This window comes from Ophidiomyces ophidiicola, assembly GCF_022830035.1.
Source record: "Ophidiomyces ophidiicola strain CBS 122913 chromosome Unknown scaffold_31, whole genome shotgun sequence".
NCBI lineage: Eukaryota > Fungi > Ascomycota > Eurotiomycetes > Onygenales > Onygenaceae > Ophidiomyces > Ophidiomyces ophidiicola.
The window spans coordinates 190,020-208,603 of NW_026054671.1; the positions used below are offsets into that span (position 1 = coordinate 190,020).

General features: G+C 48.9%; 6 protein-coding genes across 6 annotated transcripts; 2 read left to right on the forward strand and 4 right to left on the reverse strand.

Annotated features, from left to right (window-relative positions):
* Window positions 1-4,152: 4,152 nt before the first annotated feature.
* On the forward strand, window positions 4,153-4,659 carry LOZ57_005748 (uncharacterized protein; the record flags this gene model as incomplete). The annotated part of the gene is made up of 1 exon (XM_049254775.1): window positions 4,153-4,659. The coding sequence occupies one exon, from the start codon at window positions 4,153-4,155 to the stop codon at window positions 4,657-4,659; it is 507 nt and encodes a 168-aa protein (XP_049106292.1).
* A 1,013-nt stretch (window positions 4,660-5,672) lies between these two features.
* On the reverse strand, window positions 5,673-6,961 carry ARP1 (centractin- actin- protein of the dynactin complex; the record flags this gene model as incomplete). Its single annotated transcript, XM_049254776.1, has 3 exons — window positions 5,673-5,735; window positions 5,799-6,113; window positions 6,194-6,961. The coding sequence occupies 3 exons, from the start codon at window positions 6,959-6,961 to the stop codon at window positions 5,673-5,675; spliced, it is 1,146 nt and encodes a 381-aa protein (XP_049106293.1).
* Window positions 6,962-7,527: 566 nt separating this feature from the next.
* On the reverse strand, window positions 7,528-8,331 carry ALG13 (N-acetylglucosaminyldiphosphodolichol N-acetylglucosaminyltransferase catalytic subunit alg13; the record flags this gene model as incomplete). The annotated part of the gene is made up of 3 exons (XM_049254777.1): window positions 7,528-7,666; window positions 7,730-7,868; window positions 7,929-8,331. 3 exons carry the CDS (start codon window positions 8,329-8,331, stop codon window positions 7,528-7,530), a joined length of 681 nt encoding a protein of 226 aa, XP_049106294.1.
* A 342-nt stretch (window positions 8,332-8,673) lies between these two features.
* RSM24 (37S ribosomal protein S24, mitochondrial) lies at window positions 8,674-9,916 on the forward strand (the record flags this gene model as incomplete). Its single annotated transcript, XM_049254778.1, has 2 exons — window positions 8,674-9,241; window positions 9,300-9,916. 2 exons carry the CDS (start codon window positions 8,674-8,676, stop codon window positions 9,914-9,916), a joined length of 1,185 nt encoding a protein of 394 aa, XP_049106295.1.
* A 754-nt stretch (window positions 9,917-10,670) lies between these two features.
* Window positions 10,671-12,417, reverse strand: LOZ57_005752 (uncharacterized protein; the record flags this gene model as incomplete). The annotated part of the gene is made up of 4 exons (XM_049254779.1): window positions 10,671-11,851; window positions 11,908-11,998; window positions 12,053-12,091; window positions 12,154-12,417. 4 exons carry the CDS (start codon window positions 12,415-12,417, stop codon window positions 10,671-10,673), a joined length of 1,575 nt encoding a protein of 524 aa, XP_049106296.1.
* A 1,424-nt stretch (window positions 12,418-13,841) lies between these two features.
* LOZ57_005753 (uncharacterized protein) lies at window positions 13,842-18,332 on the reverse strand (the record flags this gene model as incomplete). Its single annotated transcript, XM_049254780.1, has 3 exons — window positions 13,842-14,449; window positions 14,502-18,021; window positions 18,075-18,332. The coding sequence occupies 3 exons, from the start codon at window positions 18,330-18,332 to the stop codon at window positions 13,842-13,844; spliced, it is 4,386 nt and encodes a 1,461-aa protein (XP_049106297.1).
* Window positions 18,333-18,584: the final 252 nt, after the last annotated feature.

The following is an 18,584-nucleotide window of genomic DNA, read 5'->3' on the forward strand; positions in this document are numbered from 1 at the left end:
GCTGGAATACATGAGGCAATTGGAACGAAGAGAAGTTAGCAAAGTTGGCCTTTCCCAGGGTGCAGTGTATATCCGATGTATCTCTTTTCCAGTCGAGGGTGTGGCTTCCAAAGCACCACACTGGTGTTCACAACATCCTTTATATACAAAATCAGGTGCTGATATCTGAACACCAGAGAATAAACTCAGAATGGTTCAGCTGGCAATTGGGTCTCCATCCTGACGGTTGGCATCCCTATTGTGAATCAAAATTGTAAAGAAGTGTTGCTTCTGCGACAATTATTGTTTTGTTTCTCACATGCTTGAAGAAACATATGCATCTCATAGGGCGGTGTTTACTGGAAGGGTATGAAGCTTGTAACTGATGTATTTGTCGCCAATTATTAACATCGAATCAAGCTTGTCTTGGTAGAGGAACTTGTAGCCCTTCTAAACAGCTCCTTGTAGGCCGTGAGTACATAGGTAGGGATTATTTTGCTCCTGTGTTTCCCAAGTGCATGGAGTGCAGAAGGCGACTGGTTCTTGATTCAAGGCAGGGTCTCCTTATTGCGCTCTGGGCGCGTAGTAAAACGCAGCGAATATTCAAACTATAGAGCTGATATAAAGAGCCCGAGAGAATTATGTAGAGCCTACTATTTGAAATAGGACTGACGCATCAGGGGAAAAAAGTAGTTCAGGTATACCCACCGCGCGGGTAAGCGGCGGAGATACGCCACTAAACCACATTCGGGCAGCGCTGTTGTTGTGGCGGCTATTAGGGATCGCAGAAAAGCCTTTGAAAGAGAGCACTTCAAACAGCTAGGTAGTAAAGATTGTTTTTTCAAGTCGCCTTGTGTTTTTATTGTGACCTCTAGCCACAAACATCACCGCGGTCGGCGTTGACTGGTCAACAACCTTCCCTGGGCGCCTATATGATCATAACCTGGGCTGTTTCGTACTTGGAGGCTAAAAATGGTTACATGTTGGACCAAAAATAGCAAATACTTTTGACTGCCTCTAACAGTACAAGAGAAGGGTTTCAGGCCAAGAGGTGTGAATGTTGAGTGTTCATGGGTGAAGTATTCAGGTCCCGCTTTTTAGATCACCTCTCTGGAGAACACATTGATTCTGTGTGCATATGCATCTGGGTAACTGTGAGAGGCTATAAAGTGAAAATAAATTACCCCGGTAGTCTCATCTTAGTATATACCCAAGATCAAGAGACGGTATTTAAGATTCCGTACATATGCAGTAGAAGTGGAATGTGGTTGGGTAGTTTCAAGCCAAAGAGCAAACAGATATTTCGGGATTAATAATATTCCGGGAGCGGGAAGCGATGCCAAGAACGGTCCGTGGGTCAATACGAAGAACCAACTCCGGCGATTTCGAGACAGACTGAGTCTGTTGGCTTTTGATGATCATTGTTAGCGTGCTCCCCGCTGAGGCTTTCGGGATGACCAGGTACAGTAACATTACTTTTTGCGGGATCTTCTGATTCTGGTCTGCGCATTCGGTTCTATATTAGGATACTGCGCTTGGGATACGCCCGTGTTGAAGACTTGAGTAAGTTATACACGAGAAACACCCAACGATAACATATTCAACGTCTCAGTGATATATATTGCATTTAAATTATTGTACGGACGTTAGTTGCATCTTAGATTCCTGCAGCTCCGCTTGATCCCGAGGAAATCATAGAGCCACATGGACACATTCCAGGACCTTGTCGCAGGAAGCGTGTGTTGGAGATATCAGAGCTACATAAACTCCTGCAGTACAAAGCTAGGCTGTGCCCAATTGCGCTCGTCCCATCGTCGGGTCGATCACTGGCCTCCACGGATACGTGGAGCAGCATGCATGGGAATGGCGGGGACGACACCACATCAATCACCAGGTTTCAACAGGGAGACATTGAATTTTGGGTCCTAGTAGAGCGTAGCTGACGGCTAAAATTCAAATTCTAATGAGTGTTAGCAGATACTCCGTACTTCCAGCTGTTTCTGATGGTTGGCCAAGTTATATTAACTACCTGAAATTCCTCTATAATCAAAAGGCAAACATCACACACCACAGTCGCCAAGCACAACTAGAGCAATAGCTGCTGCGTTTTACTAACCCCAAGAAAATGAATATTTTGTCATTTACCTTCCCCACGGCAGCTATACTACCTCAATAATCCCACCCCAAATCAGATTTATCTAGGCAACAAATATAGGATTTGTTACCATGGGGACCACAAGCCCTATGACAAACATCACAAAATCATTGAAAAATTCAAGAGCAACGGCGCCTTGGATAAACTCTAGACCCAAAAGGGGTAACGGCACAGCAGTGCCACGGGGCGGACATGTGCGAGCATACGGACTTCCTGGTCGCCTTCTCCTATCCAATCAGCACTGGTATCTACCCCGAGCTGTATGGGAGAGGCCGTATTTCTTCCGCGGAACCGGATCGGGAGGGATGGTGTATCCTTTACAGACCCTGCTTGCGGGTACATGACGGACTGGGTATCTTTTCCGACAAATAAATATCACGAAGGGTTGAAAATATCAGTGAGAGCCTGTACGAGGATTTCAGCCGGGGCCCGGGAGGCAACCTGCCTGCTGGAATCAACAATCATGTGATATGTTTTACTGCGGCGCGAACTAAGAAGGAAGCTGGGCGACGGAGGACCGGCGGTCTTGCGAATGGTACGGAGTAGGTTGAGCCTGGTAATGTTGTGTTGCAGGGGCTGAGTGTGGTTATAGTTAGAGCAAGGTTTAGCGGTCAGTTCTCCTAACTTGTGCTCTAGATTGAGAGGCGTATTCCATGCAAATACAGCACATTCATGCATGGTTACTGTTCTGTCTTTTGCCGGTGCAACTTGTGCGGGCTTCCGATTATTACTATTATTGTCACCATGGCGTCATCTCCCGCCATCGTGTAGTGAGCGTGAAGAACGTCAGATGGGGAACTCTGTGGAAGCATCAGGAACAGGGGGCGCATCATGAGCAGATTCTCCGGCGGAATTAAATGGCGCAATTGAACCTTGCGTCCGGTACTGGCGCCGTATTACCGCCTGCTTGGCCGTCCTGCGTCATCTACGCCGACGGCTGATTGGCCGACGGACGGTGGTGCGTGACAAGACCGAAACACGATTATGTCAGCGTGTGTCACCTGCGAAGGTAAGGTTTGCCGCTAAGGGCAGCAGCAACGCTAGTCCGAAGCAGGCAACCCCGCTCGCCGCGACTGCACGGCAACGCAGAGAGACCCGAGACGTGCGACGCAGGCGGTGCGGGCGCGCTGCACGCGGCGTACAGAGGGGGCGAACAGCAGTTCAGTGCTGTCGCGAAGCTGCAGACGCGGATCGCGTGGCAGACTGGAATTGGCGAGCGGCGATGGCACTCGCGGGGCACACGGCGATGTATGTGCGACGGGCCGCCGCTTTAAGCCCCGCTGCAGCCGGCGGCCAATGAGGGGCGCGGACGGCGGGAGCTGGGCCGCCAATTGCCGAGAGACTTTGGCGGCGGGTCGCAGAGACCTTCGTCGACACTGGCGTCTCACCCAGCGCAGAGGTACCCTGGTCCGCCGCCACAGGTACCTTCTGCGTTCGGGCCTGCGGTGCGGGCGATGGCTGGCCGCTGGCGATGCTGCTGGTGGACGCCGGCGTCGAGCGAGACGAGGGCAGCTGCCCGCCAGCAGACACGAGTGCGGGCTCTCGCTGTCGTCACCGCCAGCACACTACTACTAACTACTAGCTCGCCGTCGCGATTGGGGCCGGGGGCTCCGCACGGCGAGTCGCCGCCAAGGTGCCGTGCAGCGTCAGCGGACTCGCCTCGCAGTCTAGACCCCGTGCTGTATATTTAGTTGGCGACGCCAGACCAGGGACGCTTATAACAGCCACTCGCCCGCCTCAGGCCTGCGTCTGCTCCCCTGGAACCATCTGTGGACTCACTGCCAGGTACCATCCTTCGTGCACCGTCGTCGAACATCCCCTGCTGCCTCAGCGTTCTCCCGCCTCGCTGCTCTGCGAAGCTTGCTGTCCTTTTTTTCTTCCTTTCGCCTCCGCCTCCGTTTGCCACTTGACTCATCTGCCTAGCAGTCAAAAGCTCTCCTGCTGTACCGACGCCTTCAATTTCCGTCCTCCGCTTTGAAAGCAGATTTATTCAACACATTTGTTCCTTGTCAACCGCCATGTCTCTCTCTCGCCTCGTCGAACCTCTCCCGTCCGCCCCCACTGCCTCTCGCAGACAGAGCCTCTACTCCGGGAGGGGCAGCACAACTGGCCAGACCAGCGCCTTCAATACCTTCACACAGCCTATCGTGGACCATATGGCCTCGTTAAAGCACCTCTCCTCGCACCGGCCCAAGCAGATGTTCTCCAGCGGCGGCATACACTCCTGCAGCACCAGTGAGATCGCCATCTTCAGCTTCGACGAGGAGCTGGAGTACGAGCTGCGCCGGGAGAAGGAGGCTGCTCCCGTCTTCCACGTTGGCCGAAGCGGTGCGAGGAGCTCGTTCTACCAGGACAATACGCGCTCGAACAATGCCTGCAACTACAATCCGACTTTCAGCCGCAAACAGAGCTCCACTTCCAGTGTGGGCAGCTCCGGCAACGAGTCGACGAACCCGCAGAAGACCTCGTGGACCAAGACAAACAGTGACTCGTGGCGAACCAGCTATCGAACCAACTCGTCGTGACAATGGCCCCGAACTCGTTCCTTTTTCTCGCAATTTCGGTCGTCTCCTTCATTCGTACCAGCATACAATTTCCTAATTATATAAAAAACCCCTTTCAACGACCGATATGATACTTTACAATCATCAAAATCGCATCACATAGCACTTTGCTTTTTTTTTTTTACTGCCCCTGCTGTTTTACTTGTCAACGCATCAAGGGTAATCACCCGCATTGCACCAGTCTGTCTCTCTTTCACGCTGTCAACAGGCAAGCCGATTATTAACTGATCTTCCCTACCGCTCGCAACGACATTACATCGTTGAAAACCAAACAAAAGTTGCCCTCCCGCTACTCCGCCCACGTTTTGTGTTGGGATTTTGGGAATACAGGATAGAGTAGCTCGCCACGAGCTGGTATACTGGCGAATATATAGGTTGCTATGTATCTGTAAAAGTCAGGTAAAATACTATAGCGCCCGTTTATCACCTAATACTTCCTAAAGACGTAAAATTATGCTCCTTGAGGGTTGGTGCTTCTTGTAACATAGCCCATTGGTCATATGACGGCCAATGCCATTTCCCTTCCGTACTCCGTACACAAGACGAATTCGCCGACTGTCTTTGTGAACGTTGCGGCATATACAACAGCTCGTACGGTCTGGGCGCAGATCAACACCTTGATGGCACATGTATCACTCGGCCAACAAGATTGCACCTAGTTTTAAGTGATTAGAAGAAATAATGGGTATCAAATAAGAACACGCTCTTTCTTCCAGACCACTGTGGTGTCTAGAATCTCGCACAAGGTACCGCTATTAGGAGCTAAACGCCGCTCTCTAAACAGAAAGGCGCGCTAATAAACTACATTTCGAAAAATCTTAAGGAAGATGCCAGCCAATTCCAAGATGATGCAAGATTCTAGGATATAGTGCCTGGTGTTGTACAAGGGAATACAAGCATTGGGTATAAAAACAACAACAAAGTCGGTGTAATATCCTTGTTTTTGAGTTGCATAGTTTGCATAGTTGTCCGTGCTAGGTGAATTTCTGGTGGATGATATCCGGATTTTCATGCCAGTCATCGATGCTGACCCACATCTGCAGGCCCGGTTAGCAATAGTCTGAAAAAAAGACACAAAGTAAAGCATATCAGGAATGTACCTTTCGAAACGTGCTCAACCCGGCCAAAATACTGCCCCCGATCCATGTACTATACTTCCTCTCCGGTGGAGCGAAGATTTTAATTCGCATGTCTTTCACCGCCAGTCGTTGCACCTCATGCAGTAGTCTGTCTCCAAACCCTTTGCACAGCGTAGATCCACCCGAAAGGACAATGTTGGCGAACAGCGACTTGCGGAGGTCCATGTCCGTGCGGTTAATCGCGTCGACCACAATCTGGTGTACGCCAGGGTATTCGAGTCCAATCAATTCGGGGTCAAAGAGAATTTCCGGGGCACGGAATCGTTCGACGCCGACCTAGCGATTATTGTATCCGTCAGTTTTCATGCCGGGCCGAAGAAATACTGAGATGGAAGCATAAGAGTATATCCAAGTACCTTCAATTTATGCCCGTCCGGCAAGACATACTCCTGTATCTTTGATTCCTGCTTCCCTACCCCCGTTGACCAGTCCTTCTCTTCCTTCTTCGGGTCAAGGGCCACATATGTCGTCTTCTCCTTGATCATCCGCACAACCTCCTTTTCCGCACTTGTATGAAACACATATCCACTCTTTCTCAAAAGCAGCTGCAAGTGTTCCGTGACATCTCGTCCAGCAACATCTATTCTCCGTATACTGCTGGGCATCGCGAAGCCCTCGTACACCGGCACCGCATGCGACACGCCATCTCCAGAATCAAGCACAATCCCCGTCGTTCGACCAGACGCGTATAACGATAACACCGCCTGAATGCTTGTATACAGTGCAGGAATGTTAAACTGCTCAAATAGAATCTGCGCGGCCGTATCTCTATTCGCGCGCGGGTTTAGCGGTGGCTCCGTCAAAAGCACTGGATGCTCCTCGCTCAGAGTCTTCAACTCCCCTTCATACACCCACTGCCATATCTTCTCCATATCATCCCAATCTGTAACTATGCCGTGTTCAAGCGGGTATCTGATCTTGAGTAAGCCACGGAGCTCCTGAGCTCGCTGGCCGATGAAGACGTCGCCCTCCAATGCGCCAGCAAGGACTCTGGGGTGTTTCGGGCGACCGACGAACGACGGGAAGTAGCATTTTGGAAGATCTTCGCCGGCGAATCCGGCACGTATTGTGCCGCTGCCGTTGTCGAGAACTATGGGGGCATTGTGGAGCGTCGCTTCGGCCATAATGCGAGTCTCGGGGGGTGGATGAATTGGGCGGCGGCGCGGTGCGCGTTCAGCGAGCGACCGGGCGGCGGCCTGGGAGGTACAGGGAGGATTCAGAGGGCGAAGTATCTATCGCATCGACGTGTTCTTGAAAGCGAATGTCATGGAGTTTCAGGTATCAGACAAGAGCTTCAGGCCTGTGGTTTGTTTATGATCAAGAACTTTGTGTGTTTGGCTCGAACAGCGAGATTGAGTAGCTCGCGGCCAAAGTTCGACAACACCCCGGATAATAGACGGTTGTAACTTGTGAGCCAACAATACAATAATGGGTGAACGACGGTATACGCGAGGAGGCCTGTGATTTAACAGCTACTTGATTTTGAGCTTGGAGGTTTGTTGACGTAAATACATAATTGATTGAGACTGGCCAACACCTTCAAACCTAATGGGCCTGATACAACTATGTATCAAAGAATTCTACAAAATCTCAATCGCCGGGCTTGTTTGCCAGCTGTGGATTTTGTATCCACGACAGTAATGGCCTATGATCCATATCCCATGTTCACCCTGACACCGAGCATCGTTTCTCAATCAACGAATCCAAGTTCATCTTCCATAACCCCAGTCAAGCCTCTCCCAGGCTCTCCCTCATGGCTGTCGACGGGAGGCCACGAATGGAGCTTAGTACGGAAATCTTCTACTTCTGCCACAAGGCCAGCAAGCGATCTAAGAATTTCAATTAGACACAATCTTTCCTGAACGCAAAAAAGAAAGACCACTGCCGCTTACCCTAGTTTGCCATGCATAACATAACCAACAGACGACAGTTGCTGAGCGAGTTCAACTTGGTGGTTGTGTAGGAGTTCAGGATTCGGTACTACAACTGTAGGGACACCGAAGCGCATAGCTTCGAGGATTGTTCCAGAGCCTTCCTATAATCAGTCGCTACACAGTAGGGTGTATGAGTGTCTATTAAGAGGAAAGTTACCTGCATGACTGATTATCACTCCTTCAAGTCTGTGCAGACCTGGGTTGGCCTTTATCGCCATCATCTCTTGCTTCAAACCATCCACATTATAGTCGAATCCGTCGATAGCCAGCCCGAACTTCTCTTTGAGATCTGGCCCGCTGGTATTCTTAAACGTGTTGAAAACTTCGTATCCTAGCTGGCCGAACTGGATAAGAAGATGAGTGTAGCTTTGCTTTCGCAAGGCCTCCAGGAAATCCGCACTTAAGATTTCCCGAACAAGCGTGTTGAAGGATGCCGTCGCGCCAACGGTCACAAAGCAGAGCTTCACAGGAGAGGCAGGGTCGTCAGAAGAATATCTTTCTGGATCCATCTTCCAGCTCTTCTGCTGGAAAATATCCGTCCCCTTTCCTGCTGCAGACATTTTGGAGTCACGATCAGGTAGGCGCTATTTTATGATAATTCCATCGACTGGTCAGGAGTATAACATGCATTACACAGTGAGTACTCCGTAGGGAGGGGCCAAAATCTAGAAACGGTGAGCAGTAATGATATGTTCCATTTGTAGCAACGGAACCGGTGAATGAAATGCCCGCCCTGCGTGTCTCGCCCCGGCTTTGTCTGTTGTCAACTTGTCATGGATCACAATTGCGGTTCGGCCAGCCCTCTGAGCCCGGAATCGGCATAACATTCATCCGACCATCATAAATTCCGAAAAGAATCAAAGGAGCGACGAGACAGACCGCGAACTGTGAATCGACTGGAAATGGCGACAGCCGCGAGGTCATTGAGCCGGACAGCGCTTTCTGTGCTTCGGCAAACCACATCGAAGCAAAAAGTACGGTGTCCATGTCCAATTGCACGCATCCCCCGCCGCCCGTTCTCCGCGACACCCTTTTTCTCCCACGATAAGCACAATGGCGCTCTCGACACACTTCCAACATCCGCCGGTCTAGCTGACGATGACGATGAAGCCTCCTTAGAAGAATGGAAGATTAGTATGGGCTTGGAAGAAGCTGCTGCGACGTTGGATCTGCAGGCATTGAGAGACCTTAAGGCTGGTCTCGACGCCCTGGATAATGAGGACGATGACGATGACCTTGATGATCTTGATGATCTTGATGACGATGATGAGGAGGATAAGCCTTTTGAGGAGCCGCCAGAAAAAACTGGCTTTTGGGCAGAAGATGAAAACGACAGTTTTGCTCAGTATGAGGATGATGACGACTGGAAAGATGATGATATCACTTCAATGGCTCACGCTGAGCTCCAGGAGCACCGCGACATAAGAAAATACGCCCGTATAGCTGCATGGGATATGCCCTCATTAGCTGGTACGTATCTTGGTATTCTACATTTCTGATGTGCTCCCAGACTAACGGCATTTGACAGCTCTCGCAAAGCCCTTTTCTCTTCCTCCCCAAACCCACCTCCTCCGTTTCCGTTACACTACCTATCTGGGTGAAAGCCATCCCGCCGAATCCAAGGTTGTGGTTGAACTCAGCTCGAAAGATCTCTCCCCTACTTACCTCACCGAAGACCAACGCATCACCTTCCTTAAACTCGTCGGCACCCGTTACAACCCAGGGACTGACGTTGTCCGCATGTCCTGTGAGAAGTTCGCCACAAGCGCACAGAACAAACGGTATCTCGGCGATCTGGTCCAGAAGCTGATCACAGAAGCCAAAGAAGGAGACTCGTTTGCGGATGTCCCTCTTGATTTGCGCCATTATAAACCGAAGCAAAAGGTGGCGTACCCTAAGTCTTGGGATATGACGGAAGATAGGCGAAAACAGCTGGAAGTAGCACGGGAGAAAGAAAGGCTAGAACAAGGCAATTCGAATTGCGTAGACGGGAACGCCACTGTTTGGATGGCGTCTAATCATCTGCCTGAACTACGCGGGGGCACAGCTCGGAATCCTACCCCCCCTTATCAATGGAAGGAAAGAGTTAAAGTGAAGGTACCAAGGCGCCGTATACTGCAGAGAGGGACCCGCTTTAGCAGATAGTTCAATATACTGAATTAGAAAGATCTAGAGCCATGTCTTTGTAACCTCTAGGTTTTTTGATAGCCAGCTTACTATTTTCTGTACGATATGTACTATATTTTGAAATAAAAATCGCTTGATAAACATTCGTTCTACTTCCAGAATACTTGCCTCAAACATTCAGAATAGTATTGACATTTAAAACTCGATATCATAATACACAAGGCAGAAACGCTCTGACTTTAGCAATTTGGTGTATGCATCAGAGTGTGAAAACATGGATAATGAATACAAAAATAATAACAACAGAAGAGTAAAATAGCAGCGATGGACTCAGCTAGAAACACAGGGGGACAAGTTTAGGGGTTCACAGCGTAACTACCATACGGTTTCTTGAAGAGACAATTTGGGGAACAAGACGTATAAAACAGTATAAAAAGAAAAACTCCACTGGACCGGTATGGAAGTAGGGAAATAAGGCTGAGAGAATGTACGTAAGATGTACATAAATATTTAAAAAACTGCGAGATCTCGTGCAGAATCAACACAGCAGGGTCAACAACACTCGCTAGGGGTCACTTGAGAAACTAGCGGGCATGTTTATATAATCCAATGTAATAGAAGACAAATCCAATATTGTTTGTCCAAATACATGAATCATATATCTCCCAGTCAAAATGAGGCCAAGAAATTTCCTAGAACTGGTTTCAAAGACAGTGTATCAGATGTCAGAGAAATCAGATATCTTGTGATATAGTATCGAGGGAGAGAGGAGTTAGAAGGCTGCATAATGACCTGGGACATCATCATTTACGCCTAGATTAAAGAGGTCAAATTCAGCCCCATCATCACGGGGATAGTTGTTTTTCTCGAAGGCACGGCTAGTCATACTTGCAGTGCGCTCATAATAAAGATTTTCCGGAGTAGTCTTAGTGCAGGTACCGATTGCGAGGCTTGAACGAGTGGATTGAGCAGAGGAATTGTTCCCAGAGGAACTAGGAGAGCAATAAGACCCAACATTTGTGTCGATGTTTGGTGTACACATCCTAGACACGGAGAGAGGTGAGGCGACACCGAAGGGGTAAAAGCGTTTAGTGTCATCATTAGCAGCAAGCTTCTCCTGACCGCTAGTAGATTTGGCGTCATTTCGGGGTTGATACAGACGGCGGGACTTCTGATGCTTCTTGGGCTGCTCTTGGTTAATGGTAAAGTCTCCCATTGATTTAGGAACAGGAAACGGAGATAGTGGAAGCTCTGATATATCGACAGCCCCACGATGCAGAGCCCACAGCGATTTTGTGCCTTGTTTTGGGACAGAAGTCAATCGACCATCTTGGCTAGAGGTCGCACTGCTAGCTTGAGCCTGACCCATCGCGCGAATGTGGTAATTGGTACCGATTTGCCCATTCTTAGCTGCAGTAAAGTGCTCGACAGCATTTGGGATATTCGGATAGGCTTGGCGGTAGAAGTGCAAACCTTTGTCCATATTTGTAGTATTTTCTTTGTCTTTCAAATTGGTAATGTTTACTTTGTTAAATCCAGTCGGGCCGCCATGAGAGGGAATGTCGAACCCCTGACGATGTCCAGGCGTTTCGGTTGAAGAGACTTCATTATTTTTTGCTGTGATATGATGATTGGTGCCCGGTCCATTGACAAGATTGACTTGGCTGATAGGACCAGAGATAGAAGCGGGGGGCGCAGCAGCACAACCGGGGCCCATGTTGTTGGGATTGATGGTACTATTGGAAGCCTCAATTGCGAGGCGCTCAGGCTCCTGTTTTCCAGAATAAAGCAGAGTTTGAACGTTGGAGCGGTTCGCGCGAGCCCGTGCATTCTCAATACTAGCCGCAATACTCTTGACATTATGTTTTTCTCGGTACCAACGTGGGATGTCCCTGAGACCAAGCTTCTCGAGGGTGATGGGATCGCGGGGCATTTCGTGCTTGAAAATACAGCCTTTGATGCCCAGTAAGCCCCTTTGACCTGACTAAAAAAGAATGGGTCCATCTCACCTTGCTGCTGGTAGTCGCATTCTCCATGGCGAAGCCAAAATGAGCAATATTCCTTCTTAGCACATCCTTTAGCCTGACGGGGATTGGAGTGCTGAAAACGCATCAGCAATCACTAAGCTATCTAGAGAGCAATGAATTTGCATACATTATTCTTGAAAAGGTCTTTTCCATGACGATTTCCATTCTATTTGATTGTCAGCACATGGCTCAACAGCAATGCTTGTAAGAAAGAGGTGTAGTAGATACCTTTGGACCTGGAGGCAGTGCTTTTTGGTCACAGATGTTGTTCATTGCATAGCCGGGGTTCTGAGGGAAATGGTCAACAGAATAGAACAGGCCACGATGGTTTGCACTGCCCAGGCTGGTCATGCCCTGGGTGTCGTTCTGATTCAGGAGGCGGGGGATGCCACGAATGGACATGTGCGGGGGGAGTTCATCCACTGCAATAAGGGCGGTAAGGCTGCCATCCTGACGAGAAATGAAAAACTGGGGGCGGAGGGACGTATCCATCCTGAGCCCGGAGATGCTGGATGAAATATGCTGTTCTGGAATACACTGAGGATGAGAGTGAACAAGATAGGAGTAGAAAAAGCGAGCACAAGAAATAAAGGAACAGTAGAAATAGAGGGGCTGGGTGGTGGGAAACGCACACAGTAAAAATATGGGTTAAGCGAAGAAAGGAATAACACACAGCAGAAAGGGGAGGGGAGTTGCCGCACCTGCTGGGAGGGGAGCGTGGGCAGCACGACGAACACCAACAGCCCCAGCTAGACTGCTACCACCTTGCATCCTGAGTGCGCCAGCGCCATGATAAGGATATAGAGAAGAAACAAAGACTGGCTTCAGCATGGAAGTATAAATACACAGATGGATGGGCTTGTAGAGATGAGTGGCCTCCACGTATCTCAGAGAGAGAGAGACTTGGGCGTGGAGCACATGATTTACACCGGCAACGCAAGTTGCGCGATAGCAGCAGCCATCATTGTTTAGGCTGCTGTCCTTGTTTGCCAACAGGCACGGAGTCCAGTTTGTCGTCCACTCAGGCCAGGCGGAGCGGTCTTATCCACTAGAAGCTGACTTTCGGCAGCCTGCATCCGTGGCACGGATGGAGAACGGAAGCCCAAGCTTGCTAAAACAACAAATAAGTAGGCTGCTACTTCAGGATCCAAGACTGTCTCAGGTCGCGGGTATTGGGGAATTCTGGTATAATAGAGGGCTTTCCGGCCTCTACGACTGGGCCAGAAGAGAAACGCCCGCCTAGAGGCTATGCCCTAGGCAGAAACGATGCAAGGCAGCATATACTTCACGATGATGTGCTAGGCTTCTTCATCTTGATTATCAAGAAAACGCCCCGTCAACGAGCACAAACACGAGGGGGCCAGGGCGTCAGTACGACGAAGTATGCCCGTGTGGCCAAAAAAAAAAAAAACAACAGTATAAAAAAGGCACTCGTCAACCCTTCTACACTGCACGCTTAAAAATTGGCGGATCGTAAGGCCATATTGCTGGCCCGTGGCTGGGAACTAGGCTGCCTAGTTCTGGAACAAGAGGGCCCGAACCTCACCCCGGTTAAGCAGTACATTTGGCTGTACCCAGCAGCCCAGCAGCCGGCGTGTGCCTTCATACGTCGAGTAGGTGATGCTGGAACTGACAGCAAACACTCCAACCACGGAAGGCCGGACGTTGCGCCCAGCCGGCCCGTGACCTGGTCACGTGCCGCCCACCAAAGGCTGGGCAGGCAACGTCTATCGAGAATAGAGTAGAAAGCAAAGACACGAGATGGCACTGAAGCTTAATTATGGTTAACATCTAAAATCGCGCAGCAGTATATTGTATAGATATCTGTCCACCAACCATAGTTAACTACCACTAGTCTCAGCAAAGCAAAACAAGGAAATATCTTCTTAATCTCTATGAGTGAACGCGAGGTAAGCCTAGCGTGTGGTAGGCGGCGGTGGAGGTGGAGGAGGGGGGTTGAAATGAGGAGGTGGACGAGAAGGATATGGAGCATATGAGGCGTATGCGGGGTACGGGGGGTAAGGGAGATTTGGGGGATACGGGGGATATGGGGCAGTAGCAGGGTAGGGGGGAGCGACAACACCGGGATATCTTGCCAACTGCGCTCCTGACGGCCCTGCTACTGCTGAGGGAATGGGTGCACTTGGCTGAGCGTACGGGTGTTGGCTGAGGTTCTTGTTTGTGCTGGTAGCTTCCTGAAGCTTCCCCGCCTTGATTTTCTTGCGACGCACTAGATCACCTCTGATGCCCCTCAAGTACTTGGTAGCATTTTCAACCAAGGCTCTCTGCTCCGTGCTCTCCTTGAGAGAAGAAAGCATGCTGGCCACTTGAGATTCGGAGTTCAGGTGAGGACATGTTCGCGAATAACCAAAGTGGGCGATGCCGCAGAGCCCACAGTGCTCTACGCCTGCCTGCTTGAGGCGACAATATCCCTGCGGATGGCCGATGCCACATGCGATGCAGGGCTGATACTGCATCGACGATGGTGCGGATTCTGGTAGCCGAGCACGCTTGTAGAGCCGGGCTGCATAACGTTAGATTCTCCAATATATAAAAGCTATGAATGAAAACCATACCAAGAGCAGAAGTTGCAGATTTGTGGCTTGGGCCGCGTTTCCTCCGTGGTGGTTTCGAAGGTTGCTCAAGTGGGCTGGCCGGCTCTTCTTCAACATCTGAAGTCACGTCGGTGGCCGTAAAATCAGTATCACTTGCATGTTCAGCCCTTCGAGACTGGGGTACGGTGTAGTCCACTGTCTGTCGTTTACGTTTACCTCGGCCTAACGCCTCCGCTTTCGACAATGCTTCTTCTTTCGCAAGATTTTCCCGCTCCTTCAAGATCTTTTCCCATACGGTGCTGCTTAGCGTCGTGCTTTCGGATTCAGAGAGCTGTTCTTCAAAATTTGCGTTTTCATTTGTCCAGACTCTAGCAAAGCCGAACTGGGATTCAGCCGAGGAGTCATCGCCGGTTCTGGTATTCTCAATCTCGCTTCTATCCAAAAGCTTTTCAATAGACTCGGTATCGTAACGAACATCGGCTCTATCGTTATCATCGAACAGTGCTTCAGCACCGTATCGAAGGATAGATTCCAAATCATCTCCAGCGTCTTCTTCTGCATCCATTCGCTCGATTAGGACATGGTCAAGTGCCATCTTTTTCCTGCCAATTTGCATTATTTTCTCTTCAGCGCTTCCTCTGGTCATCAGTTGGAAAACAAGGACCTTCTTTTGTTGCCCAATTCTATGGGCCCTTGAAAGCGCTTGGATGTCCTGGTGCGGATTGAAATCAGGGTCCATAATAACAACAGTGTCGGCAGTGGCAAGATTTATCCCAACTCCGCCAGCCCTTGTTGATAGCAAAAATGCGAAATACGGTGAATTTGGGGCGTTAAATAGATCAATACGCTTTTGTTTTTGAAGTGAAGTGATAGAGCCGTCCAGGCGCAGATGTAAGACTCCGATACCGTCCAGAAAATCTTCAATAATATCAAGAAAATCCAGAAATTGGCAAAAAATAAGCACTCTATGGCCGCGTTCCTGAAGCTTTGGAAGGAGAAGTTCAAGAAATTGGAGTTTTGAAGAGGCTTCAATGAGATTTCGATATAGCAATGTTGCACTCACATCCCGCTCTTCAATTGCCTTGCTATACACAAATGGGTGGCACAGACACTTGCGGAGCTGAACAAGAAGGTTATTCAGATTGTGTCTCTCTGATGATTTTAGCCTCTGACCATCGTTCTTGTTAAAAATCGCCTTGATTAATTGCGGATTTTTGGCAAGAATTGACCGGTATAACTTCTTTTGCACGATAGTCATTGAAAGCGGAACAATAATTTGTGCCATTGGAGGGAGGAATGTTAAGACCTGCGCCTTAGTCCTTCGCAGGAAAAATGGACGAATCATTTCATGAAGTTCATTGACGTTGTCCTTATTCAGGTCTCGATATTGTTCTTCAAGAACATTGGCATCTTTGGAAGGGTCGCAGAATTGAATGACATTGAACAGCTCGCGGATATTATTTTGTAAAGGGGTTCCTGTGAGTAGAAGTTTAAACGGAAATTTCATCTTCGAAATCGTTTCGTAAAACAGGCTTTTGTCGTTTTTAAGGCGATGACCCTCATCAACAACTAAACCTTGCCATTGTACCGAAGAGAAAACTCGACGAGCATGTGAATCGACCACAGTTTCATATGACGTGACAACAACATGGCATCTAAGTCCTGACTTCTCGGTGCCACCGGGAAACATTTCATAATCATGGGCTAGCTTCCGTGCCGTTGATAGGCCGTAATAAGTCACAACTCGAAGGCTTGGGGCCCATCTTTTAATTTCTGAACGCCAATTCGGAACCGTAGAATTGGGTACAACGACCAAGAAGGGCCAACAAGAGTGATCTTGGACAAGGGTTGCAAAAAATGCAATAACCTGTATAGTTTTGCCTAACCCCATCTCATCCGCCAATATTGCGTTTTTTTGCTGGAACCACATGAAATAGATCCAGTTTAACCCTTCCTGCTGGTACGGCATCAGCTGACCACCAGTTAAAATACTAGGCTGCGATCTTTTTACTAAGGACTGGCCAAAATTGAGAGATCTTGCAGCAGATAAACGATGCTTGAGCTGTGTAGGATTCGGTGGGGCGAGATAGTTGCCTTCGACCCATTCATTGTAAGCAGCCTGAAAGCTGTGCCAGCGGTCGGTATCGGAAGCATCTGGGGGACGTTCCCACACTGCGTCCTCATATGGAAGGCCTTTGAACTTTGCATAAACTTCTTTCACTTCCTTGATACGAGCTAAATCAATGTCTCTTGTTCTGTTTGAAACAACATTCGAGTAGCGGATGTCAAGGGCAATGTCCATATGGAGGAACTCTTCAGGGGTAGCATCCTCCGTAGTCATGCACGGCTTTAAGCTTTTAGTTGATTTGTTAAAAGCTTTACGCATTACAGCTGCAGTAACGCTCCATACCCAAGGACCAGGCATCCATTTTACTTTAAAAAAAGAAAGTTTCCTCCATTTCACCAAGTACTCCTTTGACTCTTCAGGGAGCATATCTGAAGTATAGCCTGGTGTGTAGCTATCAAGGTCCAAGGGTCTCCATGCCACTAGAGATTCAATCTCTCCGGGTGCATTTTCACATTCTTCGCATTGCAGCGTATTTGGGTCCATAGTGGACAGGTGAGATTTATGCCATGAGCGTTTGCATGTTGTACAACGAAACATGACATTTTCAGGATTATTCACCATGTCCATGTCAACATTCGTTATAGGATCTATCCCGCCATTTTCCTCACGTAGCATCTGCTCCTGCCGTGAAGTCAACTGAGGCCGTAATGGTTTGGAGAAAAACCCCGTATCATGGCATTGGGTGCATTTCCCAAGATGTGGTACTAATGGGTCCTTCGAGTTAGCAACCCCAAGACAATGGCGGCACTGTAAAATAAAATATCCAGTATTTATTTTGGTCACAAGGTGAAGCCTCTGGTTGCGGTAGCCAAGGCAGGCTTGATGATATGAGTCCGTACAGCCTTGGCATGGCACCAATCGGCCAAAGTTTTCTCCACGAGAACACGAGGCACAGATAGGTTGATGCTGAAGTCGAAATTGGGAACTAGAGAGAGTTTTGTCAAATATCTCTCTGGCGCCATGGTATTTGGAAACAGATTTTGAGGTTTCAATTTCAGGGAGATCGCTCTCCGTTAGTTCGACCATACGTTTGGCTGAGGTGCCTTTAAGTCTTTCCGAAGTACGAAGTCCTTTTCCCCTGGATGAATAGCGACCGCTGCAGAAAGTTACAGGGCTATTTAATTCATCGGAGTCATCCTCAGTAGGAAAGCCGTAGTTATGAGTAGGTTTAGAGATAAGTCGTCGCGAACGGCGCATGCGAGGCGCTATGCTGGCCGAAGAATCCGTACTTTCATCCGGCGTACCATTTTGATCATCGTCGGAGGATAAGGAAAGGGTCTCAATATCCACAAATCCATCTGTTGGAGGCCGTATTCCCCGCCTAAGGGATCTTTGAGGTCTTGCAATGCTGTTTTTAAACTTCCGAAGAGCTGCCGAGCCGCCGGAGAACTCTAGAAGGTTATTGTATGATATCTATAGAGGTCTTATGAGATGTTGAACTTGAGCGCTTGCACGATTTCTCTCACCTGAATACTATCTCCACTTTCCAGTTCGACAAGAAATGCATCGTCATTTAGTTTGGAGAGAATTTCTTTCACATAAGAATGGCCGGGCAAGTATTTAAACTCATCTTCACAGTTGGATTTCGAGATAGCAACGCAAAGGAGCCGATCCTCATCATCTGACCGCTCTTCCTTTGGCCGCTGGGTGGGTTTGATTGCCACAAACTGATTGAGGACATCGGCGGCCCCTTTCTCACTGTTGCTGTCATCGCTTGACTCCATGTTGATCTACGCATCAAGGGGCAGTCAATTGGCACATAAAAATCAGGCATGGAGCTTTAATGTATCATCGGCTAGGCGTCGTACATAGTAATAAGAAATTAGAGGAAGCCGACGCGTTGGAAGTCTTCTACGCGCAGTACGGATTATATAACTAATCCATAGCCCCCTTATCGCCTTATCGCGGCTTAGTCAGTATTTTTTTAACGTTATTTCCAGAACTTTTCATTTTCTGTTACATATGAAGGTACGGGT